Source organism: Ziziphus jujuba, chromosome 11 (assembly GCF_031755915.1).
Source record: "Ziziphus jujuba cultivar Dongzao chromosome 11, ASM3175591v1".
NCBI classification, from domain to species: domain Eukaryota; kingdom Viridiplantae; phylum Streptophyta; class Magnoliopsida; order Rosales; family Rhamnaceae; genus Ziziphus; species Ziziphus jujuba.
In genome coordinates, this window is record NC_083389.1 from 26,267,726 (window position 1) to 26,285,228 (window position 17,503).

The following is a 17,503-nucleotide window of genomic DNA, read 5'->3' on the forward strand; positions in this document are numbered from 1 at the left end:
AAAGAAAAAAAAAAGAAAAAAAAAACTAATTTTTATCTGGAACTTGTGATATAGAACTAGTTTGCAATTTCTTGTACAAGGTGTAAATAAACTGCTGAAATTTTAATACATACTGCATAACCTCTTGTCTAAATAGCCTTTGTTGATTCCATCTTGTTGAATCTTTGTTTCTTCTTCTTTTTCAATCTTTATTTGTTGTTTTGTATGTGGGAAAGTTAGTGCATTTTTAGACTAGTTTGGAGCAAGATATAAACTTGCAGGTAATGAAGGAAGGATATATGATACAGATTGAGACTCACAAAATGCAAAAAATAAGCATTAAATATGCATAATCTGAAAAGTATGTTTTTGTTTCAGTTCAAGTTGGATCTCCTATACAAAATTAGATAATGGATGCCATGAAAGGGAGAAGTAAAAATATCTTTTAGGCTGATGACACTCAACCAGATCATTTACTTTAGTCTAAGTTGTTATAAGTTTCACTTCAGTTAAAGCTGCAAGATAAAATTATGGATGCATTCTTCATGCTATTTTGAATTATTTGTTGAAAATGAAATGAAAATCAAATAAAATTTGAACTGAAATGAAATAAAAACAAAACTATTTTATTCTCACAAATATTACATGATAAGTACTTTAAAAAAAAAAAAAAAAAAAAAAAAACTCCCCCAAACTATTCCCCATCTTTCTTCTTTTCTCTCTTCTTTATCCGTTCTCTCCCCAACATTCTATTTATATTCCCTTTCTACATCCTCTTTTCACTTTCCCAACTTTCCTCCCTCTTTTCTTGTACTTCCTCTTCTCCCCCACCTCTCTACTTTCACTTTACTTTCCCTCCGTAACTTCTCTTTGCCACTTTCCTCTGTTCTCTCTCTCTCTCTACTTCCTTTGCTTAGTTTGCCTCCACCATTTTTTTGCTATCCTCTCTTTCTACACTTTCTCTACTACATCATTCTCTTACTAATTTCTCTCTTTAATCTCTAGCTGCAAAATTCTAATTGCTTTCCCTTTGATACTTTTGTCATGGAATAAAGTAATTTGTTCCAACTATCAATTCTAGTTTTGAGAAATTCCAATCTATGCCCTCAGATCCTTAGTTTATAAAAGTTTAAAGCTGATTCCACTTAATTTCTATCTAAAACTGTCCTAATTTTGTAAAACTATTTTTTAAAATGAGTTTAAATATTTCATATGGTAAATTATTTAATTTATATTTTCTTTTTGTAAACTTTTTGAGATAAAACTTTATGAGAGAATTTTTACGAAACAAAAGCTTTTCTTTTATAGTAAGAATAAAATAAAATAAAGTAATTACTTAAAATAAAAATATATTCTTCCTTTTTCAAACATATATATATATATATATATATATATATATATATATGTATATATATACCATCAACATGTGAAAAATAATTCATAACTAATTTATATGTAGTTTTCAACTTAGTAGCGTTTTAAACAATTTACATGTGAAAACTACATAGTTTTTTATTTTTATTATTTTTATTTTTTTAGTTTTTTATTTTTATTATTTTTATTTTTTTATAATTTGTATGTAATGTCTTAGGATTGATTTATTTTAAATTGTAAAAAACTTCATATAATTAGGTCTATTTTGTATGTAATTTTAGAAAATGTCTATTATTTTTGGAAAAGGTCTTTTCCATGTGAAAAGACAGTTGCATTTTTCGGTTTCGTAAAGTAGCATTTATTTACTCCACTCAAAGTAGCATATATTCCAATAAAAAATATAAATTTTTTTAAAAAAAAAAAAAAGGAAATAGTTAAAAGTATATTTGATTATTTTTCTTTTGAAACAAAAAAGTTTAGTTAATTAAAAATGTTAAGATCATTTTCTCTTTTTTCCTTTTCCATAGAAAAAACAGTTGCATTTATTCTTTGTTTTTGTTTCTTTAATATTTATTCTCATAAAAGCAATAATTTTTTTAAGAAAAAAAGAATTAAATTTATTTTTTTAATTTAACTTAAGAGGACATAAGTGGAATTTCACAAAATGTAAAATTGATAGTCCGAACAAACCATTATACACCATAACAGTAAGGTCAATAAGAATTGCAACAAGAAAGTGCAACGAGAAATTAATTTGAGAAAACAGAAAAGAATTGTAATAACAAGAAAAGTAGAAAGATAAAAAGCATAAGCAGAGGAAATAAACTAAAACAAAGTCGGTGGAAATAAATAGACAGAGAAAAGCAGAAAAGAAAAGAAATGAAGAGAGAAAGTGAAAGAGAAAGCAGAGAAAAAAAAAGGAAGAGAGAAAACAGATAGAAAGTCAAGAGGGAAAAATAGAGAAAGAGAAAAAAAGAAAGCAGAGACTAGAGAGAGGAAGAGACCTGGCAAATCCCAGCAATCTTCTTCCTCCCCAACCCAAAAAATTATCATCTTTTATTATTTACAATATTATTCTACAATTATTTCTAACAAAATAAAAAAATTATTATAATTGTACATAATATAATTAAATTAACACTCTATAAGGCTCTCTCTGCAGTTTCTCAATTCTTCATTTGCATTTTGTAGCAGATTGCACTGCAAAAAGGAAAGAGCAATTGCAAAGTGACATTCAAAAGTTGAACAAAACCATAAACATAAATTTAAAACCACAGTGCAAGCATACAGCATAACCAAACGCAAACAACGGCTGTAATTCTCTGTTCAACAAAAGCATTAAATTAGGAGGCAAAGCAAATTTCAGAAGAACAGCTATACATATAGTATCCCATTGTGGCTTTGTGTCAAACAAGTCAAATATCTACAATTTTGAAAAACAAAGGAGAAAATATAGCATATGTTTTATATTAAAGGCCCACATGGAGTATATCATGAGCATGTGCACAGGTGAATTTGTTGAATGCATATATGAAATATTGTAAATACACACAAATATACAAAAATACAAATACTGTGAAGTCCAGCCGCACCACCACTGCACGGACAGTGTGAAGACTGCACAGCCACCATTTTTGACAATGGCCATTGCTGCACCGAAAATGGATTGCTCAACAATTGTGGGCTACTGTCAGAAGCTATTGAAGATTGTGGCCATGCAACCGACTTTGTAAGCCTATAAATAGGCTCCATCCCGTTGCATGCAAGCAAGCCAAGAGAGCAAGCTCAATATTATCCAAAGTGAAGAATATTGAGAGAAAACTCCGAGAGAGAGAGTGTTTAAGTTCCAGAGAGAGCTTGAGAGAAGAGTGAGCAATTCCAGAGAGAATTTGAGAGTGTAGAGAGAGGTTCCACGTGAGAATCCTCCATGAGAGAAGTTTTTATTTTTGTATTCTATTTCTAAGAGATTAATAGAATTCTTTTTATTTTTCTTCTCATATTTCTTCTCTAAAGTAGTCAGAGAACCACAAAAAATACATGTACATGTGTGCTGTGTGATCATACAGGTTATGGGACAACTAAAGAATTATGTCAGCTCAAACTTAACCTGAGTACTAATAAAACACCCAATTACCAACCTGAGTACTAAGAATTATAGCTCGCAGAACAGATGTTTTAAAGGCAAAGACAGGTCAATGAAATGGCAAACAGATGATTAACATAACCAACAATTAATCCCACAAAACATACTAACATATTCTGGATACTTATTGTCCAAATATTATTTCATGTCGACTAAGTGACATAAATGAGGATGCAATAAGTGAAACACCATATAGACACAAAGTAAGAGGAGTACCCAATCTGCAAATAAACTCTCCTTTTTTATCTATATTCACCAAAACCAGATTTTTTTTTTTTTTCCCTTTTTAATTCCCAGAAACTGAAAAAAATTAAAGCTTTACCTGCTTGGTAGATAACAATTATCCCACTTCCATCCAGAAACATAGTCAAATTCAGAAACAGTTGGAGAATCGGCAATGACCCCATCTTGTTGTTTTCCATTTTCTTTGCCCTTTTGACTTCTTCATAGACTATTTTCAGGTTCTTCAAAAATTTCCGTCAAGAAAGATTGTCAAAATACCCGAGAAATGAATTATCCGAATCTATTAACAAGAAAATGGATTAAAACCATAGATTTTTATTCGTAGAAAACAATAATAAAAAAGAAAAAAGCAAAAACTTTATCCCTTTTTTTGGCAGAAAACAACATTTCTCTTGCATCCACAAAAAAATAGATCATTTTCAGATTCTTGTTGATAAAACTAATCTGACTTCTTCCATCTTCTATCCCTCAAGAAAAGATTGTGAAAAACACAAGAAACAAATTATCTCAGTTTTTAAGGTCTCATTTTCTGCTATATATAATATTATACATCACAGAGCCATCAGAGAATTAAATATAATACAGAGACAGCATTAATTAAAGACTATATAAGCGCTTAGTTTGAGCCAAAAAAAAATTAAGTGGAATTTTTTTTCTAGTTAGGGAGCTATTTTTTTCAGGGTTACCATGAACAAGTGGAAAAGGAAGATCCAAAGAGGAATGGAATGGAATGTAAACGTCCGCACCTTTCATCTGGGTTCATCGGATTTGGAACCAGAAAAACTTAGACCTGCCGTGTGGTTTGAGATCCAGTTTCTTCGGCCTTTGCTTTTTGTCATCTGGGTGCGGACGAATTCCTTGAACAATAGAACAGAGAAGAAATCATGTTTAGTACGTGTATTTTATTAGAAAAGAAAACAATCAGTTTTCATGTGTACGTGAAAAACAGAGAAAACACAGGAAAGAAAAAGATGATCGGGTTAAAATACGAAAAACAGAAAGGAAAAGCAGATTCTTATTTGAAAATGTGACCGTTGCTCCAAACTTGCCGTTGGGATGGAATTTCAAATAAAACTAACCGTTGGTTTGGTCATACTACAGCTGCTCTTAAAGCACAAATAATCTGTATAACATGTTTTTACTTGAAAACAAATAATATTTGAGAAAATTTTCAAACTAGAAATGTAAACCAATTGGAGAATCAGATCAAATAATGAATTTGGAATGGCCCATTTAGAAAACAATTATTCCACAACAAACGAATAATTGAAAAACAAAAGGCAAAAAAAAAAAAAAAAAAAAAATCTTTCCTTGAATAAAGATTATCAAAAAAAAAAAAATAAAATGAATTACTTTAATCTACATATGAATATGCATTCTTCAAGGTAAAAAGAAAATTGGACCAAAACCCAGATTTTATTTTTCCCAAAAACCAGGTTCAAAAGTAAAGGTTTTTTACCTGCTTGGTAGAAAAGAATTATATTCCACTTCCATCCAGAAAAAAAAAAAAAAAAAATAGTCAGGCAGAAGCAATAAAATTGATTGTTGATAAAAGGGGTTCCTCTCCATTGAAACAGAATTAAAAGAAAAATCGCAAAAACACGAACTGGGTCTCTTTAGAAAACAGACCAAAAAAAAGGAAAACACTCATTCGGAGAAGAGAGTAAAAAAAAGGGAGGAAAAAAAAAAAGAAAAAAAGAAAAAAAGCACAGCTTTTTGGAGAAGAGCTGGTGGTGTATTTATATTAGTGTCAAAAGGGTTTAAATTTTGAAATATGAGCGTTGGTCAACGAACTAATTGGGCAGTTGGTTTAGGTGGAATTTGAGCCGAAGAAAACACAAATAAAAACAAGAAAGGACAGCTAATTGGGAGTTTGGAGGATTGGGCTATATTTGGGCTGGAAAGATCTAAATGCCTAGTCTATTGGGCTGGGTTTAGGCTAATATATAATTTGTTTAATTAATATTTCTTAAATAATTTTTCCTGTTAAAATTACTTATATTTTATAAATAATTTTGTATAAATATTTTTTGTGGTCGATATATAATTTTGTATAAATATATTTCTTTTGGTCAATAAATAATTTTGTATAAATTTGTTGTGGTGAAATTAGAAAACCAATTTTTTTCTTTATAAGTCCAACTCTAATTATTTTTAAAATCATTTAACACCGACGTGATTTAAATTTGATAAAATCTGTTAAAATTAATGAAATTAAATCACATCAAAATGATTTTAAAAATATAAAATATAAATATGCTAAAATTGATTTTAAATATTGTAATCGAAACTTTCATAATTACAAAATAGTCAAAAGTGCATTTATTCGAAAATAAAATAATCAAGATCTAAGTTAGGGAGGCAGGGGTAACTAATATTGATGGATCCAAACAGGTCCTAAATCAAGTAGAGCAAGGTCCAGTGACATAAGAATCTTCCGTATGGACACGTGGGAATAAGATTTTTGATGATCTATTCCAAACCCAAGTCCCAAGACTACGCCGAGCTCTCTGGGTCCCACTTTGCCGCGCGACGTAAATGTCTCCGCCTCGACTAACTAAATTTTTTTCACTTAATAATAAACAATCTCTCTCTCTCTCTCTCTCTCTCTCTCTCTCTCTCATATCCAACGGTAATTTCAATTTTCTAAATATTTTGGGACAAAACCTACGCCCACCTGGCGCATCTTAGACTCGTCTACCAAAAATCTCACCAAAATCTCAATGCTTAAAGTACATTGGCCCGAACAAAACTACAGGACAAGCTATGCTAACCTACGCACATCACCTCTGTCTGGTACACACCTATTCGTTTTCCAGCTCAGTTTTACTGAGTGAGAAAGAGAGAGAGAGAGAGAGAGAGAGAGAGTGAGTGAGAGACAGGGATAGCTCATCATCAACATCAGTGAATCGTTATTTTCTCTACTTAACTTTTCTCTCTCTCATTTTCCTTGACTTTCTCGCTAAACAAACACAAAAGGTACTTGCTTGTTTTTCAGTGTGAAAAATCAGATTTTTAAACTTTCATGCGTCTTTTTTGGTTTCTAAGTCTTCCATGATTTTTTTTTTTTTCTTCTAGGGCTTTTTCTGTTGATAAATGCAGCTTAGCTTTTCGAAGTGTGGAGCTTCTTTCTGAACTTTGTTGATGTTTCTGATGCTTGTTTTGCTGATATAGAAGCTCTTCTGGAAGAAAAAAAAAATGTTCGGGTTTTCTCGCAGACGCATGAAGCTTGGACGGTCAGATTTTATATTTTTCTTCTTTTTCTCTGATTATTTATTTATCTTTTTTTTTAAAAAAAAAAATTAAAATCTGTAAAGGCTGTGCATAGTAGTTAGTAGTTAGTATTTATTCATTTATTTATTAAGAATTATGTCTTTTCCTTTAAATTGGAAATAAAATTTGGTGAAAAGAGTTAATTTTATGTTGCCGAGCTTTTAAGACTAATGAATATGGTTGGGGTCTAGATTGAAGGTCCAGCTTTCAGACTCTGCTCATGGAACAAGAAGCCCTATAAGACAACCAAAACGAAATGGCAGCTCAAATGTGGGGTTTTTAACATTGTTTATTTTTTCCCATTTGGGTTTTGCATAGTATGGGTCATTTTGTTAAGCTCATTTTTCTTTTGCAGAATGAGTGTGCTGCACATGCTAATAGTCACTCCGATGAACTTGATTGCCAATGCTCGTCTGCCGCACCCGAGATTAGTAATTCTTCGATTGGTAGCTCTGAGAATTGGATGGTGTTGTCTATTTCTGGAGATAAACCCACACCTCGTTTCAATGTAAAATTAATCATTTGATATTGTTTCCTAACTTTGTTTCATATGGTATGATTGAATTTCATTGAAGTAAGCCAAACATTTATTGTGTTTGTTAAATATAGCACGCAGCAGCTGTAATTGGGAACAAGATGATAGTGGTGGGTGGTGAATCTGGAAATGGATTGCTAGATGATGTGCAGGTAGGATTTTGTTGTTTGCCCCTGTAATGTATGTTTTAGATATTATTGCTAGGAAATTAGCTGAGTGGCAAAGTAGTAGTATTTGACATTCTGTGGAAAATTTGAGTTTTGTCTATGTCCAATGATGTCACACACTAATAGCACTTCATTTTCCTGTATAGGTGCTTAACTTTGATAGATTTACCTGGACCACAGCTTCATCAAAACTTTACTTGTCTCCAAGCACCTTGCCACTGAAGATCCCTGCATGCAAGGGCCATACTCTGGTGAAATTATATATCTCAAGAATTATCTTCCACCAAGTGTCGTTACATAGATGAGAAGTGATCTGTCAATCAACTGGATGTTAATAACTCTGTTTATCTTGTTTTAGGTTTCTTGGGGTAAAAAGGCACTCCTTATTGGGGGTAAAACAGAACCTGGAAGTGACAGGGTATCAGGTTAAAAATCTGTCTTATAAGTTTGCAAAATTCTAAATGTCTATTACATGTGATGAGAATTATTCTAATTTTCTTTTTGGTTCTCTCAGTATGGGCATTTGACACGGAGACAGAGTGCTGGTCGCTTGTGGAAGCTAAAGGAGACATACCGGTACTTTTTTCTTAGTTGATGACAGTAGATTTTTACATTTTGTCTTAAGCACTTGAATGCACATCCATCTGTATTTAGTATTTTAGTGAAGGTTCCTTTATCTGACATATCCTTTTTTAATCTAGTTACCCATTCTGAATACTATGCAGTCAGTCATTATGAACATTGAATATCAACATCCACTAAATCAAAACAGTTTTCTTACATTTTCTGTAATTTTGAGGAAAAGTATAGTTTGTGGTTTTCCATGGCCTTTCCAATCAATTTGATATTTGACAAACATGAGTATAGGGTAGTGAGGGATATAACATTTGGTGAAGGGTTTTAGGATTCAAACTACCCTGGATGTAATCTCATTTGGTGTCAGATTTGCAATTAATATCTGCTGTCCATGTCTTGGAATGGAGTTATAGAGTATACAGGAATCAATATGAAGAAATCTTTTTGTGCTGTTTTCAACTGCAGGTTGCTCGTAGTGGTCACACTGTAGTGAGGGCAAGCTCGGTCTTGATCTTATTTGGGGGTGAAGATGCTAAGAGGAGGAAACTAAATGATCTACATATGTTTGATCTTAAATCTTTGACATGGCTTCCTCTTCATTGCACGTGAGTGGACTTTGGTTCCATTAAATTTGTCGATGCTATTTTTTGCAACGCATGTCCTTTTGAATGTGGCATAATCTTGATTTAGTAACTTTTAGCTTTCGATTTTTAATTTCTGATATATGTGCAGAGGAACAGGACCATCTCCTAGATCCAACCATGCGGCAGCTCTTTATGATGATAAAACTCTTTATATATTTGGAGGAGCATCAAAGTCCAGGACTTTGAACGACTTGTATTCACTTGACTTTGAAACCGTGTGTAAATTCTCTCTCAGTCAAATTTTATTGTATAACTGGTTAATGTGGTCGGCCAATTGTTTTCATGTTGAAGATGCAAATTACATCTTCTGCTTTCTAATTTAATATCGATATCTTTTTCCTTAGATGATATGGTCAAGAATAAAGGTAAAAGGATTCCATCCATCACCTAGAGCTGGATGCTGTGGCATTCTATGTGGAACAAAATGGTATATTTCAGGGGGTGGAAGCAGGAAAAAACGTATGTGTTTTTACTATATTTCTTGATGTATTAATTTCACCATCTAAGGGATTGAAAAGAAAGAAAGGGTTGCTTTCATACTTAGATGAACAAATTTGGAATGTCCTTATGTGGATTCAATTGCAACTTCAGCTTGTTATTTTTATGTGTTCCACAATATGATGAATACAATTATCAATTGTGCTTTTATTTGCATTTGTACACTTTTTTTTTGTTTTTTAATTTTTTTCCTTCTCCTTTTATGTTTTTCTAATATGACCAGGACATGCTGAGACTGTAGCATTTGATATCTTAAAAGTTGAGTGGTCAGTGGCCGTTGCATCGCTTCCATCTTCTATCACCACCAATAAGGTATACTATCTTTATTTTAGTTATTGGAAAAAGAAAATATGTCATTTCTCCTCATGTTTCAAGTTCTTTTGAAGCTAACGTTTTTGCTCTATGTTTTTATTATGATATTATAATATACTGTGTTATTGGTTGAATTTCTTTTCTGCATGTGTTAAAGATAATGCATTTTCCATTATTATTTTCAGGGTTTCAGCCTAGTCCTTGTGCAGCACAAGGAAAAAGATTTTCTTGTTGCTTTTGGGGGATTTAAAAAGGAGCCATCAAATCAGGTTGATAAAAGGTCTCATTTCCATATATGTAGATTCTTTTTGAATATGAATCTTACAATCTTCCTGTTTGACTATTGACTTCAAGGTTGAAGTACTGTCGATGGAAAAGAATGAATCATCCATAAGCCGACGATCGTTCCCTAGCAAAGGCCCTGGAGATTTGATGTTTGAAAAGCGCTCATCTGCCACAGGCTTGGCTAGTCAATTAAGTAACATTTCTTCCCATCGTTCAGTTGATTCAGTTGCAAGACAGAACCTAGCTTCTGCAATTGAACATGGTTCTGGAAGAAAGTCAATGTCCGAGTCCTCTATCGTTGAACCAAATCCTGTCTCTGGAAATGTCTCACTTCAGAAGCAATTTCATTATGATGAAGAATATAACACGACTATTAAGATGGCAAAAGGTTCAGATGAGGAAAGTTTGTTTTCACAGGTAAATTGATTAGTTTCAATTGATTGATTCGCTTCCCTTTTATGCAATTATATTTTCTTAAAAGCAGAAATGACATTTTGAGTACCAATATTTGGATACTTTTAACTAATGCATACTCATGTTCAGTTTTTCTGCTGTTGTATGATGTTATTTTCTTCGCCTAACTATTCTGGGTGATTTTCCCTAAGATTTAGAGCTTCTTTTTGAAAACTTTGTGTGTCTCACATAAAATGGTAGATCTAGTCCAATTTCAGCCGGTAATCAGTCATGCTAACACCATAGCATAGATCTTATGTACTCTGGCATTACAAGATATTTGATCTATGGTAACAAAAGACTCTGCTCCTTGAACTATGTTTTTAACAAAAGTTATTATTATTATTATTATTATTATTTTTTTTTTGGGGTAATATAACAAAAGTTATTATGTTAGTTTCAGGCTACAGAACATAAAATAAATCAATCTGATATGGGAATTCAGACGAGCACAATAGGAGGTAAACTTTACGGGGAGGACATGAATTCTGCATATGAGTCTGAAAATTCAAATCCCCATAACCCAGGAATGGGAAACATTCTGGTTGATAACAGTGACTCAGTATTTACTGAAAATGATTGTAAATCAGGAGCATTATCTGCGCCTTCAAGCATGTACCAGTTCTATGAAACCAAAATGGCTGGGTTAATAAGAAAGAATGGAATATTGGAAGGACAGTTGGCAGCTGCAGTAGCAAGCAGAGAAGCTGCTGAGAAAAATTTATCAACTGCTCTTAAAAGCAGACAGGAGATGGAGAAAAAATTGACAGACACAATGAAGGAGATGGAGATGCTTAAGGAGAAGCTTGCTGGTTTGGAGCTAGCACAAGAAGAGGCTAACAACCTTTCAAATATAGTACACTCTGACAATGTAAGGCTTGAGCATGATGTGGCTTTCCTCAAGGCAGTTTTGGATGATACCCAGAAGGTATTAATATGCATGTCGTAATTTTCATGTGGCAATCTTTATCTACTATATTGTCATGCATCTTTACTTGCATATGATTAACCAGTTTTGATGGTTGGCTGATTAAATACTTTTAGGAGCTGCACTCAACCAGAGGAGTCCTTGCAGGAGAACGAGCAAGAGCTTTTCAACTACAGGTATGGCTTTCATATTTACCAAAAGAGCTCTTTAAGGTTGCCCATATCTCATAGTAAATCTGTTTTAAAACTAATCAACAGTTTATATGTTACAAGTTGCCTGGCTAATTTTATAGTTAGGTTAATTTCAAACGAATATAGTAATACACAATTTATATGTGTAAGGTTTGCCAAATAGTGATAATCATAGCTCTATTTCTTCCATTTCTTCTTTGGTTTTTACTTTTCCCCTCCTTTTGGACAACTCTTAACCGTAAACCTCAAGGATAAACTTATGAAACCGTTAGAATAGGTTAGACATGTGGGTTATTCGTGCTGTTCACAAATATTTATAAACATTAGCATATTATCACTCTTTTTCCAGTATATTCTAAATTTAACTTACTTTCTGATTAGATTCTTATTCCATTTTCCCCAAAATTGTTGTGGCATCATTGCATTGCCATGTAGGTCGAAGTATTCCATCTCAAACAGAGGTTGCAATCTATGGAAAACCGAGCACCTACGCCACGAAAACCCTTTCATGTGTAGCATGGAGAACGGAGTACAGAATAGATTTGAGTGCCTTTTATGGCAGGTGAGCTGGTAGCTTGTTAAAGCTACAGCATTTGAGCTCCAATGAAGAATCTCTTTAGCTCTGTCCTGTATATAAGTGATTCTAGTAATAGGTCAGCATGTTTATTTGGATTTGATATTTTGTATTTTTGATCAGGTTAGCTGAAGATACTGTCAGTAATGATTAATGACCATGCCCCAAAGGGTAGTCAATTTTATTCTCTTGTACTTGACAACTGAAAATAATTTCCATCCACTGCTGACCTCTTTCAATCTGCGTTTTTGTTCATGAAAAACAATTATTTACCCCATTTTTTATAAGAAAAACCAAACCAAAATATAAAAGTAAAAGCTTTACTTTTGCTATAATAGTACAAATCCATTGACCTTCCTTATTATTTTTGTATCTTCAAGATGGATATAACTCTTCGTATCCCTTGAGAATTCCAATATGAAACACCATAACCGAAAATCTTATTTTCACTTTAATGTGTACCGTCTCACATTTGGGACCTGGACCAGAACCTGTATTTGTTGTAGGAATGATATATATTTCTCTGGTACGTATCCTTCATAACTGAATAGACCATGAAACAATCACCAAAACGTATCCTTATGTCAATGAAAAATAGAGAATTCAATATCATTTTTTCTTCATTTACGGGTAAAAAAAACATGCTATTATTTCACAATTACAAAATACATCTGTATAAACCAAATACAACAATAATTTGGAAAGAATTGGAAAATACTTGAGGTCGCCTTCATGAACGCATTATTTGCCACCCTGCAGTTACTTACAAGTTGCAACAATCTTCCCTGCTTCCCTTCTACTTCGTGCACTAACTTATTAGGCTGCTATGAACCGGTCAGAGATATCAAAGCAAACTCCATAATATTAGATCAAGTGCTGAGTTTGCAGGCGAGTATGGCAATTCCACATACTAGTTCTTTTCATCGCATTCCTTATTGTATCTTTGCCAAGTGCCATTTTCTCATCTCGGAAACACTTTGAAAATATCACTGTCTGGTTATTTGTTATAGGAGTTCAGTTTCCTCGGGGTCTCCATCGCCATCTTCAACCTCATTTTCTTCGTCTTCTTCAGGTGCATCTGGATCTACCCCCTACAAAAATTAAGACATTTTGATTTAATTCTTGCTCAGCTGCCTGAAGCCAAGTGCAGCAAACTATTGTTCTAGAGGAAGCAGTGTGATTTATAAAAGAAAGAGCTGGATAAGTATAAAGTTTGAAAAAAAGACCTTCATCTGTTTCTCTAAACGCTCTAAACCCTTCTTTGCAGCTTCATTCTGAGGGTTTATCCTGCAAATTAGAATGCATGTGAGCATCTATAAATCCATCATTTGATCCTTTCCTTTCGCTTCTTTAATTCCTAACAACATTCAGGGTGTATTGAAACATCCTCTAGTGATAGAGGCTTCGCTGTGATTTACATATATAGCATTTGATCATGGAGCTATAACCTTGTAAGATGTGGTCCAAATTCTTATTCAGGACTCACCCGAAACATCTAGCAAAAAGCTAAGTGGAATTGTAGATTTCAAGTACTGACAGAGAAATTCAGTATGCATTGTGTAAGGAAAGTAAACCTCAATGCAGCTTGATAATGTGACAATGCCTCTTGCAGCATATTTGTGGCAGCAAATACTTGAGCTAGTTTAACATGAAGGGAATCATCAGCCCAGTCCTTGAGATATCTCTCAAGCAAAGATACAGCATCTCCATTTCGGCCTTCAATAACATGGAGCTCAGCCAGAGCTAATGCAGCTCCAAGGTAACCAGGTTCCAGCCTAAGGGCTGACTCGTAGAACTTTTTTGCCTGTTACAAGTTTAGCTTGATTTAAAATGTCTCAAATCTAGACTAGAAGGCCAACTCTACTTATAAAACTGATGCAGAAATGATATATTATATTTGCAGGTTTACCTTCTCCCTGCCACCAGAGTTACTTGCATGTACATCCCCTACTAATTTGAGAGCCTTTGCTGATTGAGGCATGGCCTTCATTGCCTCCCTGGCAGCATAAAGTGCTTCTTTGATTTTAGAGAGAGCCAAATACGAATGAACCAAACCTGAAATCACAGATGAGTTTTTGATCACTTCAAAGCTTCTACAACAATTTTACATTCTTCGTTTAGGAGATGGTTTGCATCAAACATGAATGGTCTATGATAGACATAGGATATAAGTTATGCAGCTGAAAAATTCCCCTTACAACGCACCTTGATATGAACGAATATCAGGTCTCAATTCTTGGGCTACCCTGAAAGAAATTACAGCTGTTTCTGCCCTCTTCATTGCCAACAACAGGTTACCCTGATGTTAAAATGGATACTTGTTAGTACTGATATTAACACATTATGGAAGGTATAGAAATATATCCCCTTAAGGATATCTTTCAAATATAGAAATGTACTTATACCTTCATTATATAAGCTGGTATGTGCCTCTCATCTATCCTTATGCTCTGATTACAAAGAAATAGAGGACTTGTAAGAATGGTGATAAAAAGACAGCCGATCCAGCTTATTCTGAACTAACAAACATACCTTTTCAGCATAAGACAAAGCTCCTCTCTCGTCTTTCCTTTCCCACAGCACTGATAAAGCCACAAAAACTTCTGGCCTTGTAGGATCAGTAATCAGCAAATCATGCACTAATTTGTTCAGCTTTGAAAAATCAGACTTTATCTTCAGAAGCATAGCATACTCATCCATGTAAGTCACAACATATGGATCGATCGACCGAGCCTGCAAAGACCATAAATTCAAAGTCTGAGATTAAATTCACGTTTCTTCATATGGGTAAGAGAGAACAATAATAAAGCCATTACATTACCTTCTCAAAATTCATTATGGCCTCATCATTTTTTCCAATAATTGCTTCAACCTTCACAGATATTAGTAATACAAAAAATATTAGTAAACATACTTTGGTCCCTCTCTTCCCATAACCAACATATCAGTAGAAATATTAGCAAGACAAAACTCTTTTTGGTATAGCCATTGAGCTCGGAAATATAACCATTTCCAACCTTTGCAATCTCCAGTAACAAGTGTATATTATTAGGGAAACGTTGTAAAAGATCTGTAAAGAGCTCCAAACCACCTGCCAACACAAAGAAATAATATATAAAACTAAGGACCTTGTTGACATCAGTCATTGGTACATGGTAATGAAGCAAGCAGATAATGCTAACAGAAGTTTAGATAAAAACAAGACAAATCCATGAAATATCATCTTGGACTGAGACAAGTCTACTACAAATGGACTTCAGATGGCATTCCTTTTACCTTTATAATCATTCAAAGCAATACAACACTGGGCCTCAACATAGCGCTGCATTGAAGTGAGATCATTTGTTAACATAAAGAATAAGTCACTTATGACAGATAAGATCTCTGCTATAGTACTTACTTGAAGCCATCGACTTGAGTCAAAATAATCATATGAAGCCCTCCCACTCCTGATTGGAGTCTAAGATGATAAACAGATAAAAAGAAGCCCATAAATATCATGAAGCATGGAGTAGAAACATGATTGTCAAATTGTAAACAGTGGTCAAGCTTCATGAACAAACCTGTGGAAACAATGATATGATGTCTTTGGCATTAACTCCTAATTCTGCTAAAGCTATAATAGCCTCAATCACATAAGGACAATGCCTGAAAAGACAACAAAAAGATCAAACAGCATTATTTCTAAAATGTCATATACCAAAGTGATAAAAATAGCAACCAAAAGAAATAACGGTATTACCCCAAAAATAAATAAATAAATAAAAACTGATGAAAATATTAATTTTGAAAATAAACAAGACATATAAAGTAACAGAATAAATGAAAAATGACATAAAACAATATCTATTTGTTTCATTTTTGACAAACCTTAAACATTCTTTATAACAAGTAACAGCAGAACGATGATTTCTAGAATGTCGGTAAAGCTTTCCCATTAAAAGATTCATCTGCAAATTTCTCGCTTTATGTGAAATTTGCTCCATCTGCAAAGTAATTAGGGTAAAAATGAGGAATTATAAACTCTTTTGGAGAAAGGGACACACAAAATTGGAGCAAGAATTTTCAATTTTTCTTTCATATAATAGTGCAACAACCCTGCAAACTAAAATATTCAGCATCTTCCTACATTTTATATACCAAACTATTTCCCCAAAATTTCTTCCTGATTTCATAGATAATAGTCCACCATGAAGTTGGGAAGGAGTGTTCTGTACCTCAGCAAGCGCTTGTCTGTTCTCACTTACTGCACAATGACAAGAAGCAATCTTGAACTTCACCTGCCATAAACATTGCAAAGAACAAAATTCAGCATATATAAGAAAAAGAAGACGATTCTTTTATGCTCTAATAAGCTAAATAATTTAACAAATGTCCAGTGTGGGATAAAACCAATCTACCTCATTCTCATTTATAGCTGAAATGTTAAAAGAATTCGGGGAAGAAGACCTATTTGATGACAACGAACTCCTAGAAGTTGTCGAATTTTGTTTGGCAATCTTGTAATATTGCAATGCTTGCTTGTAAGTATGCTGTAAACAAAAACCAAAAAATGAATCAAAATAATGAATAGGCCAATACCCAAGAAAAACATGCATTCTCCATAAGATTAGTTCTCACAATTGCTCGGCGATACTCTCTCTCACGAAACAATGAATCACCAAGAAGAACCTGTACAAGTAGAAGATACAGAGAGAGCAGTTATATTGAAAAGCCGAATAAAACCACAAATCTATAACCTCAAAGCATGAATTTTTATCCCAAAAAAATTCATTTTTTAAATTTTATTTTCTATTTAAAAAAAAAAGGAAAAGAAAAGAAAAAGCAAGGGAGGTGAAGAAGTTGGGAGAATCTGACCAAGCTTTCAACTTTGAGGTGGGGACTGGTTTCGGCATTAGCAGAGGGTGAAGAAACAAGAAAACATCCCTATCAAAACACAATAAAAAAAGCATTAAACCAAGAACAATATTCAAAAACAGAAAATTGAAAATCAGAAACAATTGGGCAAATGTGCAGCAGGGAAGAGAACCCATTAAAAAAAAAAAAAAAAAAAGTTACAAGCATTTGAGCTGAGTTGTAGAGGCCGTTTTCTATAAGCGTAGCAATTTGATCCTTAGGAACCTCCATTGCTGATAAACTGAGGGACAGCTCTGGTGGTAAGAGAGAGAAAGAGCTGTGGCTTCTTTGCTGATCAAAATCTTTGAAACAATTGCTGTGAGTGAAGTGAGAGAGTGAAAAGAAACCCCCAAACTCCCACACAAACCCAACACACACCCCCCCGCTCCCTCTTTCAAAACTCAACCTCTTCGTGAGGCTCTCGCTTCTAAC

General features: G+C 33.5%; 2 protein-coding genes and 1 long non-coding RNA gene across 6 annotated transcripts; 1 reads left to right on the forward strand and 2 right to left on the reverse strand.

Moving 5' to 3' along the window:
- Positions 1 to 2,310: 2,310 nt before the first annotated feature.
- LOC107426902 (uncharacterized) lies at positions 2,311 to 5,460 on the reverse strand. The gene is made up of 4 exons (XR_001582232.4): positions 5,199 to 5,460; positions 4,486 to 4,596; positions 3,819 to 4,019; positions 2,311 to 2,553 (listed from the first exon to the last, which is right to left on the reverse strand). It is a non-coding gene; the product is annotated as an uncharacterized LOC107426902 (long non-coding RNA).
- Positions 5,461 to 6,517: 1,057 nt separating this feature from the next.
- Positions 6,518 to 12,416, forward strand: LOC107426877 (acyl-CoA-binding domain-containing protein 6). 4 transcript variants are annotated; one of them, XM_016037172.4, is made up of 18 exons: positions 6,518 to 6,718; positions 6,818 to 6,975; positions 7,204 to 7,282; positions 7,368 to 7,520; positions 7,622 to 7,699; positions 7,861 to 7,965; positions 8,073 to 8,139; positions 8,229 to 8,290; positions 8,756 to 8,895; positions 9,023 to 9,149; positions 9,279 to 9,393; positions 9,656 to 9,744; positions 9,930 to 10,013; positions 10,099 to 10,446; positions 10,880 to 10,943; positions 11,073 to 11,410; positions 11,527 to 11,586; positions 12,037 to 12,416. In XM_016037172.4, exons 2-18 carry the CDS (start codon positions 6,938 to 6,940, stop codon positions 12,115 to 12,117), a joined length of 2,028 nt encoding a protein of 675 aa, XP_015892658.3. In that variant the 5' UTR covers positions 6,518 to 6,718; positions 6,818 to 6,937; the 3' UTR covers positions 12,118 to 12,416. The 4 variants fall into 4 exon arrangements, with proteins under 4 accessions (XP_015892658.3, XP_015892659.3, XP_015892656.3 ...); XM_016037173.4 differs by having other exon boundaries at positions 6,519 to 6,718; positions 10,886 to 10,943; XM_016037170.4 differs by having other exon boundaries at positions 6,520 to 6,718; positions 10,880 to 11,410.
- A 354-nt stretch (positions 12,417 to 12,770) lies between these two features.
- LOC107426880 (anaphase-promoting complex subunit 7) lies at positions 12,771 to 17,449 on the reverse strand. The gene is made up of 18 exons (XM_016037175.4): positions 17,234 to 17,449; positions 17,033 to 17,101; positions 16,796 to 16,846; positions 16,576 to 16,707; positions 16,393 to 16,455; positions 16,046 to 16,161; positions 15,739 to 15,823; positions 15,576 to 15,635; positions 15,452 to 15,497; positions 15,193 to 15,266; positions 14,997 to 15,047; positions 14,708 to 14,908; positions 14,581 to 14,625; positions 14,381 to 14,474; positions 14,085 to 14,230; positions 13,750 to 13,979; positions 13,402 to 13,462; positions 12,771 to 13,266 (listed from the first exon to the last, which is right to left on the reverse strand). Exons 1-18 carry the CDS (start codon positions 17,300 to 17,302, stop codon positions 13,180 to 13,182), a joined length of 1,680 nt encoding a protein of 559 aa, XP_015892661.1. The 5' UTR covers positions 17,303 to 17,449; the 3' UTR covers positions 12,771 to 13,179.
- Between the last annotated feature and the right edge of the window lie 54 nt (positions 17,450 to 17,503).

What these genes read in the sequence shown, in the direction of transcription:
- LOC107426880 (XM_016037175.4), bottom strand. Translation starts at nt 17,302, where the DNA reads ATGGAGGTTCCTAAGGATCAAATTGCTACGCTTATAGAAAACGGCCTC. An exon ending in TGTTATAAAGAATGTTTAAG is followed by an intron (nt 15,824 to 16,045) that starts GTTTGTCAAAAA and finishes TTGTCTTTTCAG; the next exon opens with GCATTGTCCTTATGTGATTG. An exon ending in CTTTGTCTTATGCTGAAAAG is followed by an intron (nt 14,626 to 14,707) that starts GTATGTTTGTTA and finishes CTTTGTAATCAG; the next exon opens with AGCATAAGGATAGATGAGAG.
- LOC107426877 (XM_016037170.4), top strand. Translation starts at nt 6,938, where the DNA reads ATGTTCGGGTTTTCTCGCAGACGCATGAAGCTTGGACG. An exon ending in CATGCAAGGGCCATACTCTG is followed by an intron (nt 7,966 to 8,072) that starts GTGAAATTATAT and finishes ATCTTGTTTTAG; the next exon opens with GTTTCTTGGGGTAAAAAGGC. An exon ending in TGGAAGTGACAGGGTATCAG is followed by an intron (nt 8,140 to 8,228) that starts GTTAAAAATCTG and finishes TGGTTCTCTCAG; the next exon opens with TATGGGCATTTGACACGGAG.